Source organism: Stegostoma tigrinum, chromosome 27 (assembly GCF_030684315.1).
Source record: "Stegostoma tigrinum isolate sSteTig4 chromosome 27, sSteTig4.hap1, whole genome shotgun sequence".
In the NCBI taxonomy this organism is placed as follows: domain Eukaryota; kingdom Metazoa; phylum Chordata; class Chondrichthyes; order Orectolobiformes; family Stegostomatidae; genus Stegostoma; species Stegostoma tigrinum.
In genome coordinates, this window is record NC_081380.1 from 31,082,699 (window position 1) to 31,109,885 (window position 27,187).

Below are 27,187 nucleotides of genomic sequence, written 5' to 3' on the forward strand. Positions count from 1 at the left end.
TAGGCACACCATCTTTCATCTTCATGTACAACTCACAGACTGATCTGTATCTCTGTTTTTAATCTTTTATCTTTATGGACTCACCTCTTTTTTCTAATCTGTTTGGATGTGGGATGTGTTTCTAATTCATCTCGCATTTGGAAATCAATAAGGTCACACTTTGTTAACTTGAGGAAGTCTGGTTAAACTGACTCCATTTAAAACATAAATTCACATGGGTCTGGGAGAAAGGAATCCACAAGGGAAGGGATCCATTTTTAAATGGACCTGGTTGTGATCAACCAAGGGGGTAGATGAATACGAAAGGGAACCAGTTTATCCTGACACATCTGGGAGTTTAACAGTGTAGAGTACCCCATGGGTCTAGGTGTAACATTGAATGTAAGTAAGCCCGTGTGTAAAACTGGGCAATGTCCATCTGGCATGACTTTCACCACCTTCATCGCTCAAAAAAAATGGAGAAGTTGATGAATGGTTGCAATCGGTCTCTACAACGAGCTTTCAGAAGGTACAGCCATAATCTGAGGCAAACCCCTCTGATGGAGAGCTTTAGAAACCAAGATCAGGAGCTGCCTACTCTTCCCAAACTAGTTTCACTCATGGGTTTCGGCCCGAAATGTCAGCTTTCCTGCTCCTCTGATGCTGCTTGGCCTGCTGTGTTCATCCAGCTCTACACTTTGTTATCTCACTTACCAAACGCCTGTCTCAAATGATTTATGTACTCCACCTCTGTCTCTCCAACTCTGCTCCATGAGTATAGCTCCCCTGATAGTTAGCTAACATAAATACAGCATTGTATTCTATTTACCAGGTTTTAGCCAGCCAGAGCCTTTTTCTAATGGGCACAATCAGCTAAACTGAAACCTTCCTCCATTCAGGTGAATCGATAATCTCATTCAGAAAGCTCTGAAAGTGGGTTTAATGTCACAATCTTGGGATACATGGACGTTAAGGGAGAAATTCTAGCTATGTGCGTCAGAGGTTCCTGATTTCAATTTTAGTCTTCACAATAAGACTAATATTCAGCTGAATATATCACAAAAATACAGTTTTGCTTCTAGCTGTGTTTGCAAAAGACTAAACAATGCTTATTATTCAACTGTCTTTGTGCCCTTGATAATATTAGTTTGGAGTTTTAAATTGCTAAATAGCTGCATTTAATGTGGAGTGATATCTGTTTTCCTGTCAGTTAAATAAATGAATGGCTTATCTGCTCTGGCTAGACATTTGAATATTAGGCAAAGCTTTATGCATGGAAGTAGATGATTTTATATTTTGCCTCTCAGTACAGATCTGTCTTGCTGATTGTTTCAGTAAAAATAGTTAACAATGTGGACATATTGTGACTACTGAAAGATTAATATTTCTTCCTTGAATATCAGTCCCATCAAATTTGACCAGAAACTAACTGGAAAATAACTGGATAAGAACAGGAGCTCGTTAAGACTCTTCATTTTGAAATTTGGGGACAAAGACTCTATAATATGAGGCTTACAGTTCACTTAAAATATGTGTCATTGGGTCATTGAATTTATTCAAAGCTTAGTTAGATAGATTTTTAATAGACAATGGAGTCAAGGATTATAAGGGACAAACAGAAAACTGGAATTGAGACCACACTAGGTCATCTATGATCATGAATGACAAAGTAACTTCAAAGGACCAAATAGCCTACTCCTACTCCTAAATCCTGTGTCCTTATAATTCAAGCTCAACTGACAGAGGCCAAAACAGAGCAGGACTTCAAATATGGGCAGAATTTCACAATCCAGGCAGTATTATTTTTCAAAAACCTTTCTTGAGAAAGTGAATAAATCTCATTCCACATCTTTTCTACCTTTAAGATCTGTACATAATAATATTGTTTGTACTTTATCATGTTTTAACTTTGATAGAATTCTGAACAATTATTTTGGTTATTTTAACTTGCACATATACTGACTGAATATTCTTTTGAATTTTAACAGGGTGGAATAGTTGCTTGAGACTATAATCAATCCAGAAGAGGTATAACCACAGAATAAGAGTGAATCATGTAATTCTGAAGGTGCAGATAATGGAAAGGGTACAGGCTCCAATGAAGGGGAACAACTCCATTCACAGAGACTACTGTGAGATGCTGAAGAAGTGAAAAAGTTCAGCAAGATACTCAAAACAATAATTCAACAGTATTTTCAAAGAGGATTTAACTCTATTAATTGTGTGTAACTTATTACTGTACCTGTCCATCCATTACGATTTTCCTTACTAACATCAGCGCCATGTTTTAGTAATACTCTTGTACACTCCAGGTATCCAAGCGTAATAGCAAGGTGCAATGAAGTCCGACCTCTTGGGTCAAGTTGTTCAATGTCAACCTGCCAATCAAAGGACACGTTCAGCAATTGTTACTTCATCTTCTTGCTTCTTCGATTGATAAGTTAGCACAACAAAGCAAAATTGGTCACAGCAATAACAAGCTCACTTTCTGAGGGATGCTCAGTTTTGATATTACTATTACGAGCTGAACCAAAACCAATTTTAAGCTGTGCTGCACTGTGCAAGAATCTGGGCTGACATACAGTCAATGGGACTAGGTCCTTTTTAGTACTTTCATTAATTCCTCCATTTGCCTCAAGAAACTAGACAATTCCTTTTCAATGACAGCTAGCATCACATGTCATGCTGACCTGGAGTGCCTATAGGCTCAGTCGCCAAACATTCAGCTGGGAAATTGTGACTAAAGCATAATTGAAGTTGCGGCAGTCGTGATTCTCGGGTAATGAAAGAAGTTGAAACTGGCAGGTGGGCAGTCAGTCCGGGACGTCAGCATTACCAGAGGGTAGTGTGGTGGAGTCAATCAGGGAGGAAGGTAGTGACTCTGATTGCTGTGCTGAATAAGTGGGAAGTTACTGGCAGCAATCAGCTGAGGGGGCGTTGGTAGTGATCAGATGGGGAGGTAGTATTGGTGATGGGAGATGGTGCTGTGAACAAGTGGGGGCAATAGTAGCAGTGATTGAGTGGGGGATGTTGCAATGATCAGATGAGGAGTTGGTAGTGGCTGTGGTAAGTAGGGAGAGAATGTTGGTGAATATTCCTGCGATAGCAGTCAATGACAGAAATCACCATTCTCTGAATATATGCTGGGAGGAGGCTGCCTGCTCCCTTTGGCTCTACATTCAGATGAGTAGTTTTATTTAGAAAGAATGCCCATGGATTTTCTTGAATTTTTAATGCGATGTGTGCATTGCCAGCAAAGGCAGCGTTTGTTACCCCTCCCTAACTGCCCTTGAACTGAGTGACTTAAGACTTGATCATTTAGAGAGAAGTTAATATTAAAACATTGAAAATAAGTGCAGGAGTAAACCATTTGGCCCTTTGACCTTGATCTGCTATTCAATTGATTGGTAACTGTGATAATAAAGCAAAAAAAAGTGAAAAGTTTTGTTTACAAGCTGTACAGGCAAATCTCAGCAAGTTAAGGATGTGCAGATCAAAAAGACTTAGAGGCATACAGGTTACATTGCAGGTTGCATTATTTGGGGCTAGAGTCCATCCAACAGTCTGCTAACGGCCTGTGTGTGTGTTCAGGCTTCTGTATCTTCTGCCTGTTGGAAGTGGTTGCAGGAGATCATTACTGGGGTGCAATGGTAGGATCATGGCTGACCCTTCACCTGGAGGCCAGATTCTGATCTTCCTTGACACCTTTAAAATCTACAAATTGATCTCGCTCCTTTTTTTTGATTATATTCAGTGCCTTGGCCTCACAATGTTCTGTGTGAAGACATTTTTCCTCATCTCAGTCATAAGGCTTGGACTGTGTCCCCTGGCTCTTGACTCCACAACCAGGGAAAATATCCTCCCTATATCTAGTCTGTCCAGTCCTGTTAGAATTTTATACATTTCAATCAAAACCCCTCTCATCTTTCTAAACTCCGGTCGGACACATTTACGACATTTACTAGCTGCTCTGATGAAGATTTTACCACAGGTATCATCAAGCACCGCTGAACTGTTGTAACGGATCCAAACGCTTAGTAACAGAACTGTAATAAGCTTTCCTGTGGAGCCAGGCCCTTGCAGACGCTCCACAGGTAAAACAGAGAAGAGCAGAATTTGGTTTTATTTTGAAGTGCAATTGATCTTGCACTGAGCAATAATGCATTTGACATTTGTTCCATTTGTACTGAATGGATGGTCTTGTCTTGGCCATTCATCAATCCATTGCAGGTTGCCACAACAGAAAAGAACATGGCAATTCTTCTTGTTCATTTTCTAAACAGTCTTCTCATTGTCATCTATAATTTTTAAGCCACCGTTTCTGTACACGGAGGAAGAAATCGAGAGGCAGAATGTGCCATTTTGATCATCATCTGACAAGTAACACAAGGTGATTTACAACATTGCCTGAGAATGCTTTTGTCAAATCTTGCTATTTTAAGGTTTCAATGTTTGCAAACATTTTTAACTTCCAAATTTGTTTTAGCCATAATTGAAGTAACATCTTCAATATCAAAAACAATTTATTTTCTGCAAAGCTCCAGGCTTTTCGGTGTGATCCACCACAGACTGCATCTGCACAGTATTTTTTTTGCACACTGAGGATATTACATTGTGTATGTAAGACTGTGAAAAAGAAATCAGTCTGTCACTATTGCACTTCCATCTAATGTCTGGATTGTGGGTGTTATTTTTGATGTACTGAAATTTTTCAGAATGTTTGGATTTAGATGGAACACCAGGACTTGCTGTGGAGAATTCCTGTTGTTCCTGGTGGTTGTAGGAAGATTCAGCAGTTGCATTCCTACAAGTGTAATGAGAAATGGGAAGTGGTAATTTTAGGAAGAATCAGCATCACGGCTATCCTTCTTGAATCTGGCTGAGAATCTCAACTTCATAACAAAGCACTCATCTTTATACTTGCCCAGCATTGGAGCACGATCTCAGCAAAGGAAATGATATTTCTGGTGTAACGATAAAAAGAAATGAAGGAAAATAAAGACTTATGTTTTTATTACTCCTCATGATCACTGTATTTATGTGAGTGGTCTACAGGAAATGAAATACTTTAGACGTGTAGCCACACTGTAGTAATGTAGGTAATGCAGCAGTCAAATTGTGCACAGCCGGCTCCCACAAACACCAAGGTAACACTCAACATATAGAGTGTGCTTGTGATAGTGACCATGGGATGACTATTGACCAGCACACCAGGGATAAACCCTCCTGCTGCTCTTAAATTAACACTCTACCTGAGAGGACAGACAGAGCTTCAGAATTAATCCAAGCAAAATTGAATCTTTTCCTCACCTGTTGATGAGATGGATAGTTTTTTTTACCTTTATTCATTCATGTGGTGTGGACATGCCTGGACCAGCATCGACTGCTCATCCCTATCAGCCAGGCTTGCTAGGGGCCATTTCACCAACCAATTCAGAGTTAACCACATTACTGTCAGCCTGGGGTCATGGGCAGGCCAGGCCAGGTGAAGAAAACAGGACATTTTTACAATAATGGTCACCAATAGGTCAGCATTATCATTAATTTGAATTTCGCCCATCAGCCATGGTGACATTTGACCCCATGTCACCAGGGCATCAGCCTGATGTCTCTGGATCATTAGTCCAGAGGCCATTTACCACTAGGCCACTGCCTCTTCTCAGAAATGAATTGTGGCTCAGACTGTACCCATAATTCCTTGGGATGCACATCAAAGAACAATGGCCAGTGTCAGTGTGAGCTTGTGGATGGAGCACATGCTGCTGTAGCCAACATGGATCTTATTCTCAAAGGCAAGACAACAATGTCGAAGATCAATTTTATGGCAAGGCAAAAGAAGAACAAGCGTTGAAAGCAGCTCCTGTTTCAATAAATGATCACAAAGCAAGCATTTTCATAAGAACAGATGTTCCCAGGGAACATTGTGTTTCCTGGAGGAAATCCATGAGCTAATGGGATGATACAGGTTGCAACAACCATGAAGGTATTCAACTGCCTTGATCTGGACTCAAAGAGAAATTCTTAAAAGACTGACAGCATGTCTAAAAATGGAATTAGTACAGCTAACGTGTTAGATTTTAAAATGAATAATTTTATCTGCTGGGTCTGACATTTATCACATACCTTTAAGTGTTGATATCTTCTCAGCAGGTCCAAAGAAGGTGATTTGTGCAAATGTTGACAGGTTTGGTGGATAATATTAGCACTGATGGGGCATTATGCAGATATGGCAAGCTAAGGGTGCTGCTGGAGATAATTTGCATTTTAACTCTCTAAATTTCACCACTTGGGCAGCTTAAAATCCTCTGAATAATGAATCAGACTTTCTTGTCTCTGGATAACTGAAACTCTGGAACAGTTACCATACAACAAAGTAGCCTGCTTGATTGGCATCTCATTCACTCCTCTCACCATTGATGCTCAGTAGCAGCAGTGTGTACTATTTGCAAGATGGACTGCAGAAGGCTCCTTTGACAGCACATTCCAAGCTCTTGACCACTACCATCTAGCGAGACAAGGGCAACAGATAAAATATGACCACCGCCAAGTTCCCCTCCAAGCCACTGACCATTCTAATTTAGAAATGTATTGCCATTTCTTCAAATTTGTTAGGTCATATGACTGGAGCCCCCTCTCTAATAGCATTGTGGGTCTACCTACATCAGATGGACTGTAGTGGTTCAAGAAGTCAGCTCACCACCACTTTCTCAAGGGCAACTAGGGTAAGAAATGATCATCCAGCCAGCAATGGCCACATCGCATGAATGAATAACAGAGAGAAAAGAAATGATTCACATGATTCTAATTGTACCTTGTATACTGATCATTGACATTTACAGTGGTATTTTCACTCTAATGTATGGTCTGAAGCAATCATGTGCATATTTTAAGCCCAGGGAGCTACCCTAGATAAATGCTCCTAGAACAATAATTTAAAAAGCAGGCAATCATCCAGTGATAGTGATTTACAAAAGTATAATTCAATTGAATGATCATTGACAATATCATACATTCCTATGGTAAAATATATAGACACTGACTGCTGTCTTAAGCCATGATGATAGAATTGTACATTTTAGCATATCATACAGTTACTAAAATCGGAAGCTAAAATACTTAATGCAACAGTTTTATAAAATTTTTAAAGAAGTTTTATTCTGAAATAGTGGGAGATACAATGTACATTTTGCACAGTGCACCTTTGTGGGATTGTTATTCAGCAATGACTCAATTTTTGCAATTCATTACTAAACTGCATGGTTTAAAAATATGTCTTTATTAAACAGGAAGATGTGGCTCAGTAGTAGCACTTTAGCCTCTGAATCAGAAGATTGAAGATTCAAATACCAGTCCAGAGACTTGAACAAGTTATCCAGGCTGACACACCAGTACAGCCATGGGGAATATTACATTTTAGAGGTGTCATCTCTGAGATGATGCATTAAACACATATGACCCCTCATTTGGCATTAAAGACGTCATGACTATGTTTCAAAGAAAGATATCATGATGAATATTTGTCCCTTATCACTTAAAGTAGCAGATTACTCATCATGATCATGTTATTGGTTGTTCAAAGCTTGTTGTGTGCAAACCGATTGCCACATTTCTTACTTTATAACAGTCACTTAACTCCAATGTATTAGTTCATAGCAAACTGAATTCATACATCCTCTAGTTATGAAAGGCACTCTTTGTGTACAAGTAAACAAATTTTTCCTCTCCTTGCAAACAGAAGTCGAGAAGGGATGTATATTATTTCCAGCAGTTTTACTTTTATGATTCTCAAAATAGGCTTGATGGTTGTGCTGTTGCTGTCGAATGAGTTCTGACTTCGAGCTTCTCAGCAAATTAAAATATATGTAGTGTGTCATCCTCAATCAACTGCAAGTCTTAAGGTAAAACTGATATTACAATAACAGGGGCATTCTTCAATAAAATTAGGCCAGGAAACATTTGTGAAGGAAACAATATGTAAAGTAAAAGTAGCAATGGGTTGGAGTTTCTTCTTGGGAGTATGCTTTGCAAGTCAAACCATTTCATGGCTTGCAAACAGTATTTCTGGATGGGAATGTTGTCTTTACCTGTAGGATTTGGGCTTGCAATGCTGTTTGCGAGCTGTAAACTAGTACAGGAGGGATGTGAGTTAAATTGTTAAGAAGACATATCTCAGTTCTTTGTGACAGCAGGTTAGCTCCTAATATTGTTAAAGCTCCTCACCCCTCACTACCCCAACCCACATCCCCTGCCATCCCAAGTCCCCTCCACGATCTGATTTATCCTACATAGCAACTCACCCAGTGACCATCATGAACAAGCAACAGATTTCATGCAATATGAATGGAAAATATGTTGCACCTCTTTGAAGAAAATAAACCTCTCACCATCTAACAGAAGGTTCCATTAAACATATTATCATTGATATTGAGAAAAATGCATTCTGAAAGGTGATATTTGCAATTCTAGCTCCCACCAAAACAAAACCTACTACATCAAAGGCACAATCCATTTTGGCACCTTCTTTAGTGTGTCTTTTAATCTCTGCTGAATTGAATACCTATGTACTGAAACCAATTATTTGAAATGCTGCTAATTTTTTAGAATAGCCTCAGCTTTCCTAACAATAGAATGTTTTATGAGATGGAAAAAGTGGAAAGTATTCCTTTAAATTTCAAAGTTGTGTCACTGTCAGATTTTCTTCAAGAGTCAAAGATAGCTTTTTTTTGCTTGCCACCATTGTTAACCATTTAAATCACAGAACAAAAGGTAATAACATCAGCTGAAGGACAGTTTACAACATTTTCCACTTTATTATGATATTCTCTCGATTAGAAATTTACTACAGCGAAAGGTGAAATGTTTTTAAAAGGATGAATCGCCAAGACGAATCACTGAATTAAAAGCATATCTACATTAGAAAACAGCACCCAATAATAATCCTGAAAGTGTGAAAAAATTTACACATGTTACTAAATGCTTAGTAGATTTATCATTTTTGTCACAAGTTCTTAACTTGGCATCCTTTTAATGGGCTTCTAAAATGATATTCTACAAGGTGATAACAGTGCACAGGAGGAAATCTGATTTTCATCTTCCATTGAAATGGGAACATGACTTCATTGGGGATGAGATAATAAAATGTGAGGCTGGATGAACACAGCAGGCCAAGCAGCATCTCAGGAGCACAAAAGCTGACGTTTCGGGCCTAGACCCTTCATCAGAGAGGGGGATGGGGAGAGGGAACTGGAATAAATAGGGAGAGAGGGGGAGGCGGACCGAAGATGGAGAGTAAAGAAGATAGGTGGAGAGAGTGTAGGTGGGGAGGTAGGGAGGGGATAGGTCAGTCCAGGGAAGACGGACAGGTCAAGGAGGTGGGATGAGGTTAGTAGGTAGCTGGGGGTGCGGCTTGGGGTGGGAGGAAGGGATGGGTGAGAGGAAGAACCGGTGAGGGAGGCAGAGACAGGTTGGACTGGTTTTGGGATGCAGTGGGTCGGGGGGAAGAGCTGGGCTGGTTGTGTGGTGCAGTGGGAGGAGGGGACGAACAGGGCTGGTTTAGGGATGCCGTAGGAGAAGGGGAGATTTTGAAACTGGTGAAGTCCACATTGATACCATATGGCTGCAGGGTTCCCAGGCGGAATATGAGTTGCTGTTCCTGCAACCTTCGGGTGGCATCATTGTGGCACTGCAGGAGGCCCATGATGGACATGTCCTCTAGAGAATGGGAGGGGGAGTGGAAATGGTTGGCGACTGGGAGGTGCAGTTGTTTGTTGCGGACTGAGCGGAGGTGTTCTGCAAAGCGGTCCCCAAGCCTCCGCTTGGTTTCCCCAATGTAGAGGAAGCCGCACCGGGTACAGTGGATGCAGTATACCACATTGGCAGATGTGCAGGTGAACCTCTGCTTAATGTGGAATGTCATCTTGGGGCCTGGGATGGGGGTGAGGGAGGAGGTGTGGGGACAAGTGTAGCATTTCCTGCGGTTGCAGGGGAAGGTGCCGGGTGTGGTGGGGTTGGAGGGCAGTGTGGAGCGAACAAGGGAGTCACGGAGAGAGTGGTCTCTCCGGAAAGCTGACAGGGGAGGGGATGGAAAAATGTCTTGGGTGGTGGGGTCGGATTGTAAATGGCGGAAGTGTCGGAGGATAATGCGTTGTATCCGGAGGTTGGTAGGGTGGTGTGTGAGAACGAGGGGGATCCTCTTGGGGCGGTTGTGGCGGGGGCGGGGTGTGAGGGATGTGTTGCGGGAAATACGGGAGACGCGGTCAAGGGCGTTCTCGATCACTGTGGGGGGAAAGTTGCGGTCCTTGAAGAACTTGGACATCTGGGATGTGGGGGAGTGGAATGTCTTATCGTGGGAGCAGATGCGGCGGAGGCGGAGGAATTGGGAATAGGGGATGGAATTTTTGCAGGAGGGTGGGTGGGAGGAGGTGTATTCCAGGTAGCTGTGGGAGTCGGTGGGCTTGAAATGGACATCAGTTACAAGCTGGTTGCCTGAGATGGAGACTGAGAGGTCCAGGAAGGTGAGGGATGTGCTGGAGATGGCCCAGGTGAACTGAAGGTTGGGGTGGAAGGTGTTGGTGAAGTGGATGAACTGTTCGAGCTCCTCTGGGGAGCAAGAGGCGGCGCCGATACAGTCATCAATGTACCGGAGGAAGAGGTGGGGTTTGGGGCCTGTGTAGGTGCGGAAGAGGGACTGTTCCACGTAACCTACAAAGAGGCAGGCATAGCTGGGGCCCATGCGGGTGCCCATGGCCACCCCTTTAGTCTGTAGGAAGTGGGAGGAGTCAAAAGAGAAGTTGTTGAGTGTGAGGACGAGTTCAGCTAGGCGGATGAGAGTGTCGGTGGAGGGGGACTGGTCGGGCCTGCGGGACAGGAAGAAGCGGAGGGCCTTGAGGCCATCTCCATGCGGAATGCAGGTGTACAGGGACTGGACGTCCATAGTGAATATGAGGTGTTGGGGGCCAGGGAATTGGAAGCCCTGGAGGAGGTGGAGGGCGTGGGTGGTGTCACGGACGTAGGTGGGGAGTTCCTGGACCAAAGGGGAGAAAATGGAGTCCAGATAGGTGGAGATGAGTTCGGTGGGGCAGGAGCAGGCTGAGACGATGGGTCGACCAGGGCAGGCAGGTTTGTGGATTTTGGGAAGAAGATAGAAACGGGCCGTGCGGGGTTGGGGAACGATGAGGTTGGAGGCTGTGGGTGGGACAAGACATTTTTCCATCCCCTCCCCTGTCAGCTTTCCGGAGAGACCACTCTCTCCGTGACTCCCTTGTTCGCTCCACACTGCCCTCCAACCCCACCACACCCGGCACCTTCCCCTGCAACCGCAGGAAATGCTACACTTGTCCCCACACCTCCTCCCTCACCCCCATCCCAGGCCCCAAGATGACATTCCACATTAAGCAGAGGTTCACCTGCACATCTGCCAATGTGGTATACTGCATCCACTGTACCCGGTGCGGCTTCCTCTACATTGGGGAAACCAAGCGGAGGCTTGGGGACCGCTTTGCAGAACACCTCCGCTCAGTCCGCAACAAACAACTGCACCTCCCAGTCGCCAACCATTTCCACTCCCCCTCCCATTCTCTAGAGGACATGTCCATCATGGGCCTCCTGCAGTGCCACAATGATGCCACCCGAAGGTTGCAGGAACAGCAACTCATATTCCGCCTGGGAACCCTGCAGCCATATGGTATCAATGTGGACTTCACCAGTTTCAAAATCTCCCCTTCTCCTACGGCATCCCTAAACCAGCCCAGTTCGCCCCCTCCTCCCACTGCACCACACAACCAGCCCAGCTCTTCCCCCCGACCCACTGCATCCCAAAACCAGTCCAACCTGTCTCTGCCTCCCTAACCGGTTCTTCCTCTCACCCATCCCTTCCTCCCACCCCAAGCCGCACCCCCAGCTACCTACTAACCTCATCCCACCTCCTTGACCTGTCCGTCTTCCCTGGACTGACCTATCCCCTCCCTACCTCCCCACCTACACTCTCTCCACCTATCTTCTTTACTCTCCATCTTCGGTCTGCCTCCCCCTCTCTCCCTATTTATTCCAGTTCCCTCTCCCCATCCCCCTCTCTGATGAAGGGTCTAGGCCCGAAACGTCAGCTTTTGTGCTCCTGAGATGCTGCTTGGCCTGCTGTGTTCATCCAGCCTCACATTTTATTATCTTGGAATTCTCCAGCATCTGCAGTTCCCATTATCTCTGATACTTCATTGGGGATGAGTTTTGTCCTACACATATGGCATTCCCAGCCCACAAATAGGCTAGAAGAAAGTGGAGAGGGGTTGCAAAAGCAGAGAAAGATAGGATTCCCACAAAAAATAATCAAAGTGTGTCCATATGCACATTAAAATGTGCCTCTACACTCCCGCAATAATTCAGCCTTATATATTCAGATATCAGTGGGAGCGCTAGTGCACTAAAACTGGCAGCTGAAATTGCTTTCAGCAATATTTTGAACAAATTCACTGCTGTTGATTTTTTTTTCAGTTTAACAGTCAGTTTTATTAACAGATTTAGTGTCTCTAGTCTCTCCTAAAAATGAAGCTTGAGTTATTTTTAATTGCTTCCGCCAGCTTAATATCAAATAGAGATCTGAGTCCTGAGGAAGGGTCACCAGACCTGAAAAATTAACTCAGATTTTTTTCTTCACAGATGCTGCCAGGCCTGCTGAGCTTTTCCAGCAATTTTTGTTTTATTCCTGATTTACAACTCTGCAGTTCTTTCAACTTTTATCAAACACAGATCCCTTGCTATTATACCATAAACTCATTATATTCTCTCTTTGAAATATGAGTTGAATGAACAGGTATATATTCTAACAGATGAAGACTTGAGATTACACTAAAAGTCAACTTGTTAGATGTAGAAGGGTAAATGATCAATATTCAATGTAGGCTTTTTTTTGTTGACAGGCTTACTGTCCTGTCTTAGAAATTAAAGAGATAAAGATAGTTCAGCTGAATTAGCAATAATCGCTCTCTTGGCTCTACGTCAGAGGATCACGGATTTAGGCCCTGTTCCAGGTACTTGAGTAAGTTATCTCAACTATCACCTCAGTGCAATGTTGAGTGAGCATCACACTATTCTCAAACAAGCCAAGAGAAAGTCAAGGTGAAGACTCACTTAGTGCAAGAACCACAGTACAGTGTAGCAGAAGCTAACCATCCACCTGAGGGCAATAATGTTCCAGAAAAGGTGAAATAAATAAAGGGGAAACCCCATTCTCACCATAAAGCGAGGGGATACCCCAGAGCAGACAACACCAGGGGACATACCAGTGAGATAGAAACAGAGCCATCCACTGGGAGATCAAAAGAACTGGACAAAGTTTCAAATCTCAATCAGTCTAATTGGATTGTTGTAAAGTTCAGTGAGAGGGAATAGCAGGAATGTAAGTCCAAACATGCTGCAGTAGGTGAACAACAGATTACGATCCACTGATCTCCTATAAATCCAGTTTGTGGTAATGCCTCGGTGTGGTACATGGCCTATAGAACTGGGCAGCGAAGAGCTTAGGCTCAGCACGAAGGTGCTGCCCAGGGAGCAAATCTGTCTGCCATAGCCAACCACATGAGGGTGACGAGAGTGAAAGCAGAATGTTCGTTGTTGTCCTAATAATTGTACTTTTATTTAAGATCAATATTGTAATGGAATGCCTACCTTTGACAAAACAGATAAATACTATTTGTATACCGTTCTTCTGCTAATAATGCTATGATAGTGGCAAAATATAGACCATCAATTTTCAAATTCCATTATCTGATCTCAACACATGGGACCTTCATGAAATGGTTCTAAAACAGAAGAAAACACTAACTTAATATGGTTGAAAAAGTTAGCTGACCAGAGATTGAGCCTTATGAAGTTATCAATAAAAAAGAACTGTCTGAGCCAACCCTAACATATTTATCAAAAGGCATTGAAACTCAATTCTCCTGTTTTTATATTTTTATGGGTTAGTTTTGCATAATGGGTTGAAGTCATACTGGCAATCTATCTAGCTTTGAAAAAAAATGATGCCAGACACAGTTAGTCACAAGTGAACCATATTTCAAGCTTAGCCAGTGTAGCAGAGAAAGAGAAATGTGCTGTAAAAGCAGAACTGAAAGATTCTGTCTCGCTTCCTGATTTCTCTCAGTCTCTTAAAAGACAATGCAGTGATAAAGAAAATTGGAGAAATATTCGTTCACCAAAAACTCAAAGATAATTTACACGTTTTGCGTTGCTGAGTCTACAAGACATCACTTAAACATTTGTGGCTGTTATACCTTAAGGACGCTAAGAATTTTTACGGCACTTATTCTTTTTGTCTTCCTTGAATTTGGATACTCTCCATTTTGTAAACTTTATATCTGTGTTTGTGTGTGTTTGATGTCACATTTTATTATCCTATTCAGGTTAATGAAGTAATAAAAAAACCTTTTTCTTTCATTCAAGAAAATCTTACAATTGGTTCCTTAATTTTGAACCCACATTTTAATTGAAGCAAGATATAACAACGGCCTAAAAATAAACAAAATGATCACCTAAGGGAGTTAAAAGAAGGGAAACAGTACCCTCATGCCATTATCACTAGATTATTAATACAGTGACCCTGGTAATGTTCTCAGAGCCTAAATTTGAATCCCACCATGGCAAATGGTGGAAATTGAATTTGAATTTAGAAAAATTTAAGAACCTAATGATGACCATGAAACTTGTCAATGGTCACAAAACTTATCTGGTTCACTAATATTCTTTGGAGATGGAAACTGTTATCCTTACCTGATCTGTCTATATGTGACTCCAGACCCAGAGCAATGTGTCTGACTCTTAACTGCCCTCTTGGCAATTAGTGTTGGCCTAACCAGTGACATCCACATCCCAGAAATGAATAAAAATAAAACCTCCTTACCTGGTTATTTATTGGCTCTAAACATCTCCAAGGTTTGGTGAGGTTCTCAAAAGCAACGTTTTTTAGATGCAAGTTCATGTTCCTTCTTGAACTACCAATACAAATGGAACCTTGAGAGCCAATATTCACTTTTTTAGTTGTTGAACCATTGCCACAATGTTCAACAAGTACAACATCCCTGCTGCCTATGGTATGGAGACTGATCTCACAGTTAATTTTAGCCATAGATTGCTCTAAAAGCAAAAAAATACCCTTTTTTGCAACTTTACTACTCTGTGTTACATTATTAAACTTGTTAACCTGTCTATTTGATTTACGTCAACAAATGCATTCAGATGGCATAGAGGGGAAAGTGATAGTGCTATAATAATGCGTTTATGAACAGCACAGTGGAAGTAACGTGATTCACTTGTCTTAGTTTCAGTTGTCTAGAGCTTCTTATTTGGCTCAAGGAGACAAATATGAGAAAATTTTAGGCTACTGTTCTCTTGGTTTTGCTTTGTATACATGGACTGCAGCACTTCTAGAATGCAGATCACTGCTCCCTTCTCAAAGGCAACTAGGGTTGGACTATAAATGGTGGTCCAGCCAGCATCACCCCCATCCTATGAACCAATTGTTAAAAAATTATCAAATTTCCTGGTAGCAGAATTTTGGTATGATATAAACTTTTTATTATGCCTGTTTGAACAGTTTGCTCGAAATTAGTTTCAATCTCAAACACTAGTTTTGGACTGGGCTAGAAAAAGTCGAAATGGCTCATCACCAGGTTGTAGTCCAGCAGGTTGGTTTGAATTCACACACTTTGGGAGTGCAGCCCCTTCATCAAGTGCACTGAGGGGAGAGTACACAGACACAGAGATTATAGGCAGAGAGATGAAGGGCAGAGAGATCAAAGGGTTATACAACTGGTATGAGTGGGCATCCTTGCCTGCAGCATAAGAGATAGACAACATCAGCCGAATCACATGAGTGTACGTACGTGTGTACGTGACGGGTGCGTAACCTATGTGTAATGGTATGGCCAGTTTTCAGACGCCATCCTACAAATCATTTGCTTCATCCTAGACCACAATGACTTCAACAACCAGTTCTTCATCCAGATATAAGGAACAGCCACGGTGACCAAATGTGCTCCCCACTGTGCCAACAATTCCATGCACAAGTTCGAGAAAGATGTTCTTTGCTGTGCAGGACCGCCGACCAACGCTATATACCAGATACATTGAAGACATTTTCTTCCATTGGACCAACGCGACCAACGCTATACACCGGATACATTGAAGACATTTTCTTCCATTGGACTCATGGCAAGGAATTGCCGAAACAACTACATAACAATATCAACAAGTTTCATCCCACCATCAGACTACTCGTTACAATCAGTCTCATTCTTGGACACACATCTCAATCAGGGATGGACAACTCAGTACCTCACTTTACTGCAAGCCTACGGACAACCTCCTGATGCAGCACTTCTCTAGCTTCCACTCTAAATATATTTAAAAAGCCATGCCCTATGAACAAGCCCAATGCATACACAGGATCTGCTCAGATGAGAAAAAACGCAATGGACACCTGAAGGTTTTGAAGGACACTTTCATATGATCAGAATATGATGCTCAACTCATCAATCACCAGTTCCAATGTGCCATAGTGAAAAACTGCAACAACCTCCCTAGAAGACAGACACAGGATACAACCAATAGAGTGTCCTTCGTCATCCAGTACTTCCCCAGAGTGGAGAAACTACGCCATATTCTTTGCAGCCTTCAACACGTCATTAATGGTGACAAGCATCTCACTAAGATCATCCGTATGCCTCCACTTCTCGTCTTCAAACAACTGCCAAACCTTAAACAGACGATTGTTCACAGCAAACTACCCAACCTTCAGGACAACATCAACCACAACACTACACAACCCTGTCACGGCAACCTCTGCAGGACATGGCAGATCATTGACATGGACACCACCATCACACATGGGAACACTACCCTCCACATACACAGCAGATACTCATGTGACTCGGCCAATGTTGTCTCCCCCATACGCTGCAGGTAAGGATGCCCCGAGGTGTGGTATATTGGCGAGACAATGCAGATGCTATGACAAGGGTTGGATGGACAGCAAACAACAATTGCCAGACATGCATGTTCCCTATCAGTCAGGGATCACTCCAGCGGTCAAGGACATTCAGCCTCTGATTATCTTTGGTTAAACTTCATCCAAGGTGGACTTTGAGGTATACAATCACGCAGAATCCCCGAGCAGAGGCTGATAACCAAGTTCTGTGCCCATGAAGATGACCTCAACTGTGATCTTGGGTTCATGCTCTGCTACAGGCGACCCCATCATACTTCTGTGTCTGTAAAATCTTCCTTACTGTCCTGTTTCACTGCATCATCTTGATAAACTCTCACAATCTCTCTACCTAATTTAGTTTGTACAGTTTTGGATTACATATTACACTCTCTCACACGCATACTCTCTCACACACATGCACACATGTACACACACTCTCTCACACAGACCACCCCCCCCCTCTCTCTCTCTCTCTCACACACACACACACAGGATGCATCATTTTACCCATGTTATTTGTTTGTTTGCAGATACATTCTCTTTTGTCCAAGAAACACAATTTGTCATCTCAGTGGCATTTTATAAATTCCTGCTTTTAGAATAAAACCAGCCTGATTCCGTGTTAAAACTCTAAGAGAGATTCTGAACAAAGCCTCATACCTACAATTCAGTGTCTGACCTGAGGTGTCACCTTTTGTTTATTCCTATCGCTGAGCCTATTTTAAATTTGGAAAGCTAGGCAGACACTGATGAAACCTGTAATTATCTTGGGGCATTGACTTGAAACAAATTCTGGAAGTTGCATTTTAATCAATTGAAACTTGCGTCTCCTTTCTAACAGAGTTCTCCTTACCTGCTTCTGCAATTTCTCGCATGCAGGAATGTATGAATGATTAAAGATTCAACAGGAAGCAGTCAGTCAGCCATTTTAGGGTTGTTCATTCCACTCACACCAGTTGCATGATCCTTTGATCTCTCTGCCCTTTATCTGTCTGCCTATAAACTCTGTGTCTGTGTGCTCTCCTCTCTCACTTCACCTGATGAAGGGGCTGTGCTCTGAAAGTTTGTGAGTTCAAATCAAGCTATAGGACTATAGCCTGGTGTCATGCGATTTTTGACTAGATCTAGATCCATGGTAAGTAAAGGTTAAAGGTAAGTAAAGATCCACCCCAAGCCATTGTAAGAAATGAAAACAGAGTGAATCAGGATTAGGCTCTCCCTTGTGAAACTGACTTAAAATCCGCTTTTGCAGTCTTCTAAGGAGCATTGCGCCAAACTTTACGATAAGTTAAACAGCCAAAATGACATGCCATACTCAAAAGGGGACCTGAGAGCTGTATGAATGGAGCAATTTTCCAGAGCAATTCAGATTGAAGGGTCATTAAAAGCATTGCAATCTGATCCAGTTAGAAGGGTGGATTTGATGTTGAATCACGTACAGAAATTGATACAAAAGCTAGATTGTGAACAAGTCCCACTTCTGGCTTTGAAAGTGGGTCTCATGCCTGCACAGATGGACCACAAGATTCCAGGCAGAGTTTGGCAGTAGGCAGGTCCCAGCAACTAAAAGGGTGAAAGTTCCACAGGAGGCATTAAACAGAGATACGTGTTGGGCAGGGCAGCCATTATTACTGAGGGCATCTCTGTAGGCTGTGGGGTGGCCTTTAAACCCCTCCCCAACGCCAAAACCTGCCAAAAAACCGCTCTGGTCCATCTCCTCTCTCAGTGAGTCTTGGTAAAATGCAGCATATATTGGCAAAGAGACCTCCATTGGTCAATGGAATAGAGGGAGAATTAGCTATTTGGATATAGAACTTGCCTGAAGGTATAAGGCAAAGGGTGTTGATGGAGGGTTGCTTTTCAGACTGGAGGCCTATGAGCAGCTACTTGCCTCAAGGATCGGTGCTGGATCCCCTGCTTTTCATCATTTACATAAATGATTTGGATGTGAACATAAGAGAGATGGCTAGTAAGTTTGAGTGTGACATCAAAATTGGAGGTGTAGTGGACAGCAAAGAAAGCTACCTTAGGGACAATGGGACCTTGATCAGGTGGGCCAATGGGCCGAGGAGTGGCAGATGGAGTTTAATTTAGATAAATGTGAGGTGCTGTGTTTTGGAAAGGCAAATCAGGGCAGGTCTTATACACTTAATGGGAGGGTCCTGATGAGTGTTGCTGAACAAAGAGACCTTGAAGTATAGGTTCATAGTTTCTTGTAAGTGGAGTCACAGGGAGCTAGTATGTTCAGTATGCTTGCCTCTATTGGTCAGTGCACTAATATTGGAGTTGGGAGTCATGTTGTAGCAGTACAGGATATTGGTTAGGCCACTATTGGAATATTGCGTCCAATTTCGGACTCCTTGCTATCGGAAGGATGCTGTGAAACTTGAAAGAAAAAAATTATAAGGATATTGCCAAGGTTGGAGGGTTTGAGTTATAGAGAGAGGCTGAATAGGCTGGGGCTATGTTCCCTGGAGTGTCGGAGGCTGAGGGGTGATGTTATAGAAATTTATGAAATCAGGAGGGACATGGATAGGGTGCATAGACAAGGTCTTTTCTCCAGGGTAGGGGAGTCCAAAACTAGAGGTCATGGGTTTAAGTGAGAGGGGAAAGATTGAAAAAGGGACGAAGAACAACTTTTTTCACGCAGAGGGTGGTGCGTGTATGGAATGAGCTGCCAGAGGCAATGGTGACGGCTGGTACAAATACAACATTCAAAAGGCACCTGAATGGGAATATAAGTAGGAAGGGCTTAGAAGAAATTGGACCAAATGCTGGCAAATGGGACTACATTTATTTCAGATATCTGGTTGGTATGGATGAGCTGAACCAAAAAGGTCTGTTTCCATGCTGTATGTCTGTACGATTCTGTGAACTGATTGCTTTAAATAGCTGTCCTCCCACAGTGATGATGGGCAACCCACTAGTAACGTCCCACCATTGAGAATATCCCTTGTTAGCACGAAGGCCTGGAGTGACTGCTCAATGTACTCTACCATCATTCTGTGAGACATCCTGTCTCCTAATTCATTTCCAGACGGCTGGTAAAATTCAGAGCAATGGGGAGGAAGAAAGAAAGATTGCATCAAGATAGTGAGGTAAAGGTATAGAAAATTTAACAAAAACACATACTTTATTTTTAAACTCGATATCAATCATTAAAATCGGAATGAACATGGCTACACATGTGTAGAAGTAAATTTTCAGTACCAGTGAGGAGGTTTATTAAACTGTAAGACTTCATATGATGTTAATTGATGCTTAACTGGAATGGCAAAGCCTTACATTTTTCTGTGCTTAGCTCAGTTCTTCTTTCTGATGTGGGGTTTGGTTAACATGGTTGGCTAGATGACTCGAGAGTGATGCTGAACAAAGCCAAGAGTACAGGTTCATTCCTCAAACTGATCGCGATAGTTCACAGAAAGTTCTGTCCTCACATCACCTCACCCCATGCTCGTCAGATGGTTACCCTCAAGCTATACATAACTAACTGTCTCTTCCTACAGAGAGTTGCCAATGGTCCTTTGTCAGCTGTGGCTCCTCATATTTCCAAGGTTACTACGTCAATGTCAGTATTTTAATGCTGAGACAGTTGGCAAGAATTCATTATTGAGCGGTTTCTGCAGGAGCAGGCCATAGCAAACTGACTGGCTGAGTTCTGCACATGGGTGAGTGCTGAAAGAAGCTGCTTAATTCCGACATAAATAATGGCTTTTAGTCGAACTGATATTTCAAATCTCAAAATCTGGCCCATTGTGTTTTCTAAACACCCAGGGGAACTGTCCCTTCTACATTTTTTACACTGCTTGATAAAATCCAATAAACAACAAGTGAATGCTTTGTTACAACACATAGCGACGCAAGAGAATTCAGGATTGAAAACTGAACTGCTCACCTTAATTTGTCTAGAATTAATGCTGGAGTTTACACAACAAGAAAAATTGATGCTATAGAGATTTTGTAAATGCTCTGAGATCAAACTTTTACAGGAAGAATTGTAAATCTTGATAGTTTCAATGCGTATATGCAGCAGCTCCCTGGCCTAAGATTTCTTGAAGCTTCTATTCAAACATTGAATGATTCAGCTCAATCTGTTGAATGTATTATTTTAAAGTGCCTATAATCCTCATGCTTGATAGTACAGCAATGATTTCTGACTGAGAAATATGACTAGTAAAGCATTAAAGAGCTTTTGACTTGATTTTTTAAAGACTGAAATAAAGTTTTTTTTTGTCAATCATGGGAATCGATCTGAACCTAACCTCAGGTTTTCAGCTTGTACAGTTACTTCCTGCTGATGGTCCCTATTTCAATTATTGTCAGATCATGTGCACAGCACTGATTCTTACCAACACCACTGAGTTCCTGAATTTCGTCAAATCATTTGAGAAAGACAAGGTAATGATTCTGGCCAGCTGTTTGCACTGGTATCGATGAATGGCACACAACAGAAGACTTAGGTCCATTTGCTGCTGTTCAACAGCATAACGAAATCAACAGGAGAAAAACAGATGCAGTTAACATTGGGAAAATATATATTGAGGGAGGTGGTCTGGTTTGGAATACTGTGTGTGAAAAATTGTAATTATAATAATATTTAGGTAGAAAATCGGGAATTTGGGTCAGAAGATCTCCCTTATAGGATCATAGAACATTACTGTACAGAGGAGGCCATCCTACTCATTATGTCTGTACATAAGAACTACCCAGCTAGTCCCATTCTTCAATTGAATTCTGAGGTCCCCATGCTCCTATATTTTCAAAGTGGTATCATTGAGCCCGTATTGTCTCTTTGTGTTTCTTTCTACCAAAATGTTCTACCCCATATTTCTCTGCATTGAAATTAATCTGCCAGATACCTGCTCATTTGGCCAACTTGTTAATGTCTCTCTGAAGTCACCCAGCATCATCCTTACGATTCATTATTCTCCCTAGCTCAGTATCGCCTGTAAATGTAGAGATTTTGCCCTCAACACACATCACCAAATGATTTTTATAAATCAGAAAAAGTAATGGTCCCAAACACCAATCCTGAGGAAAACCACTTTCAACTTGTCTCCAGTCTGAAAAATGGCCATCTAAACCTACCCTCGGTTTCCTATCTTTTAGTCAACTTATTCATCCTACCATCAATCCCAGATATTTCCAACTTGCTTACCAACCTGTCTCGTGGCACCATATCAAACGCTTTCTGCAAGTCCAAATATACAACATTCACAATAGGATCCTCATCCACTGCATGTCACCTCATCAAAAAACTCAATTACATTTGTCAGATATGAGCTTCCCTTGACAAAGACATGTTGACTCTCTAGTATTAACTTATTTTTTTCTAAGTGTATGTTTACCTTGTCTTGTGTTACATCCTCCATCAATTTTCTCCCTATTGATATCCAGCTGACCAGTCTGTCATTTCCTGTGTTATCCTGTGCTTTGATTTGATTTGATATGATTTGATTTGATTTATTGTTGTCACGGGTACTTAAGTACATTTGTTTCGCATTCAGTACAGGCAGATCATAATATACAACAGAGGCAATTATTCGGGAGGCAATGCTTACCGGTATTATTGATGGACTATTAATCCAGAGATCAGAAATGGCAGGGGGAGGAACGTGAATTCAATTAAAAATATCTAGAATTAAAAATTTAGTGATGCCGATGAATCCATTGCCAATTGGTGAAAAATCCCATTTGGCTCACTAATGTCCTTTAGGGAAGGAAATTGCCCTCCTCACGTGGTCTGGCCAACGTGTGACTATAGACCGAAGGCAATGTGGTTGACTCTTTGGCATTTAGGGATGGGCAATAAATGCGCCTAAATGTGATGCCGACATCCTGTGAATGATTAAAGAAAAAAGGACAAATCTTCAACATTGTCATATCAACCCAGATGAAGCTTGGAAAGTTGAATGGAATTTGCTTAAAGTTACAAACAAACATCCTGTGGTAGCTCTTACTCAGGGGATCTCTTGCTTTGATCTTCTGCAGAACCCCGAGCCAACCCTAAATCACCACGTTATCACAAACCATGACAGATGTGGATAGTCGATACACTATTGGAGGGCTGAAACCTCTTCTGAGAGTGACTGTCAGCATCTGGAACAATGTAGGAACATAAAATAACTCAAAGTTCCCTTCACAATTACCAAGGGACATCACAGTGATGCACTGGCATAACCACGTGAATACAGTAAGTTGTTGCCATATGCCAGTCATAAGAAAGAACATCTTTGAAGAAAAAGCATTGCTAACTTGTTGACCCATACTAGATGAAGCTGAACTTGAAATATTGTGCAGCAGCCTGATCTGTGTGTGGTCCTACAGTGCCCCTGCACCATCTTTGCACAGGAGACCTTTATATCTATAACATTAAAACCTTCAGCGGAATTACAAGTTTGTGTAAAGTTTGTTGTTTAATAGCAATAGGCAAATAATTCCATTCATTCACAGTTATCTCCGATGGGACTTAAACGAACATTAAAATGAAGCCCAAACATGAGTACAATTTTGATGCACTACAAATAACGCTTGCCAACATGGTCATTTACATTTTTATTAGAACTGCTAGAAATTTGTTTTGGTAGGTAGGACACAATACAAGATGAAGTTATAGGGTTTTCTGTTAATCATTTCTTTGTTACTTTTTTGAAAGGCAACAACTCCTTTTCTAAAAGAATCCTGAAAAATAAAAATTGCTCCTTGCTGTACAAATTTGATAGGTGGAGAAAAGGCAAGGAAAGTAGCAGATTTGTGGAGCCATATCACACTGCCTATGTCTGAAATATCATATTGTGTTAGCAATCTTTCAGCAGACCTCAAAGTCCACATGAAACAGGCATCAGGCATTTTGTTTGTGTTAATTGCTGTATGTCCAACAGCGTCTGCCTTTATGTTGGCTTCCAGCTTTCACAGTTTTGTCTATGAGGTGAGGTCATTAATTCTGTATTAAAATGAAAAAAATCCGTCCTGCATAGTGTTGCAAATTACTCCATTTACTTTGATCTGGTATCGCTCTCTAATTTACATAACAATATTAAAAAGTATAATCCCCTCAGATGTCATTTAGCTGTACAGAATTAAACAAATAGAGATTCAGCGAGTGCTGGAATATAGAAAGAATCTATCAATATAACACAACACAGAAAAACTGCCTTGATAGCATTCATGCTTCTGACCCAGCGACACCTATTGCTCAGATCGTTAGGCTCCTGTCTAATGATGGAAATTAACACAACTCCCCAGAGTAGCACTGCTAATCCCACCTATTATACATGGAAATTGGGATTTATTTAATGGGGATTTATTTTATGCTCTTAGAATCAGAAAAAAAATTGCAGCTCAGTAAGAGGACATTCACCCTAATCCCACTTTCTGAATCCTAGCATGTGATTTTGCAGACTACACCACTTTGTAAGACCACCTAAAATATTCTTTCATTGTAATGACACTTTTCTTAACAGCACCTCCCAAACCTATGGTCACTACCATCGAGAGAGACAAGGGCAGTAGACAGGTGAAACACCACCACACAGAAGTTTGCCACTAAACCACTTACCAACCAGCCTTGGAAATATATCTCAGTTCCTTTGCTTTTGCAGTTTCAAAATCCTGGAACCCGTGCCCATGACTTGTGGATTTACCTACGCTATGCAGTGGTTCAAGAAGGCAGCTCATCACCACCTTCTTCAACTATGATGGGCATCAAATGCTGACCCAGCCAGTGAAGCGTACAACACCTGAATGATTAAAAAATAGATCACAATCTTGTCCTTTAAGCCCCAGCAAAAGATATGGCTTCTGTAGGCTCAGAATTACATGCTGAAAATCTCAACAGACTGATCACAGTCTGCTTTCAAGTATGGGTAATGGAATGTTTAGTATACAGGTATGTATGTTCCCACAAACTGATATACATATCCAAGCATTCACTGACACATTCATTGTGCCTGTTGCTTCAGGGCACAATGTATTTGCAGTTAAAACATGCTCATGGTGGAGTCTTACAGCAAGCCACCAAGGAGAAGGTCAGATGAAGTCAGATGGGAGGAGGCCCATGTGTGGAGCACAAACACCAGCACAAAGGGTCTAGGCCCGAAACGTCAGCTTTTGTGCTCCTGAGATGCTGCTGGGCCTGCTGTGTTCATCCAGCCTCACATTTTATTATCCTGGTTTGTTGAACGCCCTGTTTCTATTGCTGTAAGTTGTATGTAAAAATACTCCAACTCCATTCAATATAACTTTAAACAAGAAACCTTCATCAAATCACAGGGACCCCATAAGAACATTTCAATATAGCTCACTTCATGAAGGGTAGTGCCTCTTTTTAATTCCAATTTACTTGCCAGACAAATGGCTTGCAACTTCATAGCCTGCACTTGGTTCTATAATGGCACAGTGGCATGGAGCTACAACTTGATCAGCCTGACACTCTGTGAGCAAAAGTGTGCATGGATTGGCCATGGTAAAGACAGGGCTAGAGGGATAGGGTGCTAACCATTGAACCACTGTGCTGCCCGAATTCGTTGTCTTAAGTCATTTGATTGGCAGCAGATAGACAGCACCATAATTGACCTCAGGATCCCATGACGTGATTGTACGAGTTACCAAGTATTGACAGCCCTAACTGCTAACCACTGCCTCGGATCGATTATCTGTGAACCAAGGGGAGAACAGATCCAGGTTTGATTGTTACTGTGTACGTGCTAGAACAGTCGGCCAACACAACCTATCTAGGGTCAGACATAAAGAACGGATACTGGGCTATTTATCAGGAGGCTGCTGACTTTGATTGATGCACAGTCCTGCATCAGACTGGAGAAGAAGGGAAACATTACTATTGAAAGGCAACATTATTTTCAGGAACATTAAGTATGTTTATAGGGACCATGAAGAAATAACCTATATCACTCTTAATATAATGTATAACCATAAAGCAGATTAAACAAAAAATAACATTTTGAGAATTTTGAAAAGGCATGCCATTTTGTGATATTAGAAAATCAGGTGCACCATTAATGTTCAATTTGTTACACAGTGCATTAGACAAACACTGAGCTGTGATCTGCCTGATATCTAAAGAACAGAAGGCAACATTGTCACAGGTTTTAGCTTTCTAGGGTGACGTTGACTCATGCACTGTGTTTACAGCTGCTGTGAATTCCGATTTGTTTGCAGTCTCACAGACATCTGGCTCCCCTCCTCCTGACTTACACCAATGCCGAGGAAACCACAACAATTCTCCTGATACTCGAGGATCTGAAACCATATTGTCATACCTGTTTTGCACGAGAGGAGAAAATTGCTCTTGTACTGCCACGTGAATAATATGTCCATGTTAATGTACACAAGTGAAGCGGTTCTGCTGCAGGGCGAACAACACAGGTTGGAACTAATGATTTCAATAACAGTGCAAATTTAACAAAAAAAGTTACCGTGATTTTAAAAAGACATACCTTTTTAAACATACCTTTAAGAAGACAAACCTTGAAAGGTAGAAAATTTGAATTTAGCTTAAAGATTCAAAAATTAAAACACAGCTAACAGTAAAAGGGAAGCTGAGATAACAAGGTGTAGAGCTGGATGAACACAGCAGGCCAAGCAGCATTAGAGCAGCAAGAAAGCTGATGTTTCGGGCCTAGACCCTTCTTCAGAAATGGGGGAGGGGAAGGGGGTTCTGAAATAAATAGGGAGAGAGGTGGAGGTGGATAGAAAATGGATAGAGGAGAAGATAGGTGGAGAGGAGACAGAGAGGTCAAAGAGGAGGGGATGCAGCCAGTAAAGGTGAGTGTTGGTGGGGAGGTCGGGAGGAGTGGGGCGGGATGAGATCAGTAGGTAAGAGATGGGGGTGGGGCTTGAGGGGGGAGGAGGGTATAGGTGGGAGGAAGATCTGGTTAGGGAGGCAGGACAAGCTGGGCTGGTTTTGGGATGTTGTAGGGGGAGGGGAGATTTTGAAGCTTGTGAAGTCCACATTGATACCATTGGGGCTGCAGGGTTCCCAAGCGGAATATGAGTTGCTGTTCCTGCAACCTTCGGACAGCATTGTTGTGGCACTGCAGGAGACCCAGGATGGACATGTCATCTGAGGAATGGGAGGGGGAGCTGAAATGGTTTGCGACTGGGAGATGCAGTTTAGCATGAACCGAGCGTCAGTGTTCTGCAAAGTGGTCCCCAAGCTTCCGCTTGGTTTCCCCAATGTAGAGGAGGCCACAACAGGAACAGCAGATGCAG

At 42.1% G+C, this 27,187-nt stretch overlaps 1 protein-coding gene across 5 annotated transcripts in view; it reads right to left on the reverse strand.

Moving 5' to 3' along the window:
• The window catches only part of ankrd13b (ankyrin repeat domain 13B), a 421,315-nt gene that overhangs the window by 171,085 nt on the left and 223,043 nt on the right, over positions 1–27,187 (reverse strand). For all 5 annotated transcript variants that reach the window (XM_048557095.2, XM_059655241.1, XM_048557094.2 and 2 more), the window contains exon 2: positions 2,222–2,357. In XM_048557095.2, the coding sequence (XP_048413052.1) occupies positions 2,222–2,357 (136 nt within the window). The remainder of the gene's footprint in view (positions 1–2,221; positions 2,358–27,187) is intronic.